A 4,604-nucleotide genomic window follows, 5' to 3' on the forward strand; every position below is an offset into this window, starting at 1 on the left:
CAATGCATCCCTCACAGCCCGTGCTGGGAAATTTTGCGGAAAAGATTTTGGCGGGAAACATTTTTGCAAACGATTTTTGGGATGATTTCATTAAGGACTCAGGGGTGTGCCTCTTCGCGCACGCGCGTGCACGGGTACTGTACACCACGAACGTCGTAGACGCTGTATACAGTAAGGGTCGGACGGACACTGACCGGCCGGCGACGCAGGGCCTCTGTACTCATCGGATGGATACACTGAGACCCGTTCCAGAGTCCGGGATGATTCCTACCCGAATCTCCCTATCATACCACTTATAACTTGTACTTTGTTCATTGGACAGTTCGATGTTAATCTTTGACATTAAACTTAATCTCCTGACTGTAAGTAGCGAAGAGTCACAACAAGTGCAGGTGCGCTACTGGTCCTTATTCTGGTTGCACGACACTGCACAAGGAGAAGAAGGGGCAAGTGGAACTCTCTGAATGGCCACGGGAAGCGTCGTGAGCAGAGCAGAAACAAGAAAGCCGTACAATACTTTCCGCGTCCGATCCGGATTGCACTCTCACGGAGCAACTCCACGACAGCATATGAAGCGGGAGTGGCAAGGTCATGGCAGAATGTGCAGGCTACCACCACTGCAACTGCACTGGCCATCGACTCCATTTGCTTGGCTTGACCCCTGTTCTCCTCCTCTCCTTATCCCCTCATTCCCCAATCTCCTTCTTCTCTCTCTCCTCTCCACCCTCCCTCTCCCCTTCAAAGTGATGGATATTGCGCCAGTCTCACGCCCATACCCACGCCGATCTCCAAGGCGATCTCCCAGGCGAACTGTACTTTCTAAAGCGCTGCAAGATGAAATAACCACACCACCGTCCAATTTGGAAGAACCGCGATGTGGCTACTCTAGTTACACTGACAGTGCTTCTCCACTGCACCCGAGGGCTTTATTACAGGCAGATGGAGATACATGTGTCAAAGACATACCTGGAAGTACGAAAATGTTTACGTTCTTTTCCGGAATGACCAAAAAGGCCAACGCCGAAATAGCATAGGAATGGAAACTGAGAACTTGGGGTAACAAAATGGACATCGTCTACCGCAATTATCTGTTTGTGCGGCACAGGGGGAAAGATGGGTATACATTTGAGTTGACGTGCCAATCAAACAAAAAATGTGGCAGCTTTCATAAATTTGTTGAGGATTGCGAGAGAAGCCAGGATGATTTTGATTCACCTCCTCCATTGAAGGATATTGTACAGGCTCTAAGAAAGTGTGGGGACCGCGGCGTCGGAGATGGTGGGGAATTAGCACAGGCAAAATCTCGGCAAAGTACGACCACCAAGAACGCTCCATTGTTTTCGCTCTCTGAGTTCGCGAGACTCTGTGTCATTTTGGGTGATGATTCGCATGCTCGAAAAGCTCTTTTAGATTTAAACAATGCGCTTACGTTGGAAGATTTTCGTGCAAACTTCACTCGTGAAGATCTTTGGCGAGAAATAGCGAAGCGCTTCAATGATGCATCTGTATCGTACGAGGAAGATTTTTCAACTTCCGTGCCAGAGGTATGTTCCGCAGACCCTCCCCTTTGCGCAAGGTCAGCTGAGACACTGAAGGATGTGTACCAGAGGACGCGATCGATGTTTACTCAACGCTTTGAGTACTACAATAGGTCTGGTAACAATGACCCGGAGAGCTTCCCGAACTATTTGTGGCCACACGATAAGGAGGGAAATGTTGTAGTAGCAGATATGAAACGTGTGTGGATTTTTTTCGTCGTGTGTCGTCTAGATACGAAGGAGCCCGACCATTTTTTGCTAGATGTCAGCTTGAAAACTTTTGCTGCGGGAATGGAGGGAGGAGGGAGGTACGGGTCTGCTGGAAAATCTACATCTTCATCCGGGAAGAAAAGAAGAAGTTCTTCGTTTGAGCAAGCTGGTGAGGAGATAAAAGAAATGCGAGTGGAGACCCAAAACCGCTGGGTAGAGGTAAGGGAAATGCTTGCCCGCGCGCATAGTACGACGGAGGGGGCAGGAAAACATCCCACGCCTCTCTCCGACGAAATGGTTAACGAAGACTGGTACGAAATGATCAAAAAGCGAACTCTGCGCCTCAAACGAGTAAAGGATGCTGGGGCTGGTGAACGCATAATTCAGATGTGTCAGCAGGGTTTGGAAGAGGCTATCGACAAGTTCGAGAAGCAGAAGCGAGATGCAGGCATTAGGGAGTCATAGTTTACAAGTTGTGAATTCGGGCTCACCAGTACAAGGCCGAGCGCCTATCCGCCTCGACCGGCAGCACGCTAGACCAGCCGGACGACAACGAGCACTCCCTCTCTCCTGCCCTTCATCCGCACCTCACCCCACAATGTCTCGGCGCCCTGCTTTCTAAGCCTCTCTCCCCGTCCGTCTCTCCGCGCGCCCGCCGCCGCTGGCCCATGCGTGCCGGCGCAACCGCGTGGCGGCCACGCCTTGCCGCACTGCGCGCCGCGTGGCGGCCCCTCATCCCCCTCTCTGCGCGACTTCCGCGGCCGGCGTCCTCAAGGACGAGGTGATCCGGGTGCCGTCCACCGTGCCGGCGGACCGCCACCACCCCGTCAAGGTCTCGCTGCGCGCGGAGTCACTGGGCCGCCGCCGCCGCGTGGTTGGCGGCGTCGACATCGCGGCCACGCCTGCGCGCGTGTGGCGCGTCCTCACGTCGTACGACCGCATCGAGCGCTACATGCCTAACATCGTGTCCAGCACCGTCGAGGACCGCGATAGCGTCGTGTATCTGGACCAAGTCGGCATCCTTTCGAACAAGCTCGGACTCAGATCGCGCATGCTGGTCTAGGTGCACGAGAGGGAGGAGGACAGATTTATTTCCTTCTCGAGGGTCGAGGGGAGAGACTTTTCGGAGTTTGTCGGGAGTTATTCGGTTAGCGAGGTCGAGAGGGGAGTGAGACTCGATTATGAACTCGTCGCCATGCCGTTTCCACTCTTCCCTATGTACTTGGTCGAGCGGAAGGTGTTTAAGGAAATCCCGATGATGCTCGCCTCGATTAGGGAGGAGGTCATTTTGGGGCTCGTTATCCCGTTTGAAAACGAATAAGACCTAACAGTTTTGTTATTCCACATTCATCTCGTACTAATCTCATCGCCAGCTCACTCTCACATTTGTGTCAATTTTATCTCGCAACATCTTTACCTTATTATCCAACTAGATCTAACTCAACGCTCCCGTTGCAGTCAGTTACAAACAAAATCAGGGAAAACGCACTAAATTTCACTAGGCAAGTCGTCCACTCAGTTGAAGACATACCTTACGCCTTCGCTTTAAGGATCGATGGCAGGAAGTCAGAGGGCTCCTCTAACCCCAGCAAATTGAGTACTGTAGCTCCCAGGTTAGCAATACCCGCAGCCATGCAGTCCGGGTCGTCGCCCCACCGTGCAGATTCGTTGAGCTCGTAGTTTTCAATCACATTCCCAGTCACCACGCACGGCACTTGTTGCTTCGTGTGCGACACCTTCGCCCTCCATTCTTCAGGCTGCGACCCCGGCTTCGGATTTCCGTCCTTTCCGCACTCGGCCATGATATCGCAATTGCCATGATCGGCGGTGAGCACTACCACCCCTCTGCGGCTAATAATCTCCGGTATGACACACGCGAGGCACAGATCCACGCATTCCATCGCCATACGCGAGGCAATCATGTGCCCCGTGTGCCCCACCATGTCTCCATTAGCATAGTTGACGACCATAAGATCCGGCTTAAACTCGTCAAGATCCTTAACGATCTCGTCCGAGATCTCAGCTGCCTTCATCCAGGGCCTGGTCTGCTCGCGCTGCTTGTACGACGGCACGCACGTGTATTTCTCCATGTTCTCGTCGAACTTGGCGGCCCGATTCCCGTTGTAAAAGTATGTGACGTGGCCGTACTTCTGCGTCTCCGACACGGAGAAACGCTTCATGCCGTTCTTCACGCCATACTCAGCGACAGTGCGCTCGATCTGAGGTGACGAGACGAGGAAGCGCTTCGGAATACCAGCGTCGCCATCATAATGCATCATGCCGGCGTAGCGGACCTTCGGGACGCGCTTGCGATCAAAGTGGGTAAACTCACCCTCTTCAGCCTCGAATGCGGTCGAGATCTCGATGGGGCGATCGCCGCGCAAGTTCCAGGACAGCACTGAGTCGTTATCCTGAATGGGTCCGACGGCATCGCCGTTGTCATCCACGACGACGAACGGCCGAAAGTACTGATCAGTCATCTCTTCATCCTTGTAAAAGCCCTGCACGGCGTCAACTGAGGAAGAAAAGGTCTGAATGTTTTCGGTATCGCCCAAACAATGGGCGGCCCAGCCTCTCTCGACCATTCCCCAATCGGCCTCATACCTATCCATGGTGCACACCATACGACCGCCGCCGCTTGCGACGCGGAAGTCGACGCCGGACTCACGGATCGCTTCGAGGCGCTTTTCTAGCGGCCCGAAGTAGTCTAGTGTACGCCGCGCCCGCGCTCCCTGGGCCCCTACACCCCCTACAGCTACAAAAGGCGACCTTGTACTCGTGCAGGAACTTGGAGAACCGAAATTTCCACGGGGCTTGAATCCAGTTGGACTCCAAGAGGGTCGAGCGGCCGACCGG

The 4,604-nt window shown here is 53.7% G+C and overlaps 2 protein-coding genes; both read right to left on the reverse strand.

Moving 5' to 3' along the window:
* Positions 1 to 220: 220 nt before the first annotated feature.
* CHC_T00000448001 (hypothetical protein) lies at positions 221 to 343 on the reverse strand. The gene has a single exon (XM_005710080.1). It carries the CDS (start codon positions 341 to 343, stop codon positions 221 to 223), a length of 123 nt encoding a protein of 40 aa, XP_005710137.1.
* Positions 344 to 3,126: 2,783 nt separating this feature from the next.
* Positions 3,127 to 4,372, reverse strand: CHC_T00000449001 (hypothetical protein). XM_005710081.1 is given in 2 exon segments: positions 3,127 to 3,280; positions 3,281 to 4,372. 1 exon segment carries the CDS (start codon positions 4,370 to 4,372, stop codon positions 3,281 to 3,283), a length of 1,092 nt encoding a protein of 363 aa, XP_005710138.1. The 3' UTR covers positions 3,127 to 3,280.
* Positions 4,373 to 4,604: the final 232 nt, after the last annotated feature.

This window comes from Chondrus crispus, genomic scaffold (genome assembly GCF_000350225.1).
Source record: "Chondrus crispus Stackhouse genomic scaffold, scaffold_526, whole genome shotgun sequence".
In the NCBI taxonomy this organism is placed as follows: Eukaryota; Rhodophyta; class Florideophyceae; order Gigartinales; family Gigartinaceae; genus Chondrus; species Chondrus crispus.

Bases quoted from the DNA above. Each gene is read 5' to 3' on its own strand.
- CHC_T00000448001 (XM_005710080.1), bottom strand. From the start codon at position 343: ATGTCAAAGATTAACATCGAACTGTCCAATGAACAAAGTACAAGTTAT.
- CHC_T00000449001 (XM_005710081.1), bottom strand. From the start codon at position 4,372: ATGGTGTGCACCATGGATAGGTATGAGGCCGATTGGGGAATGGTCGAG.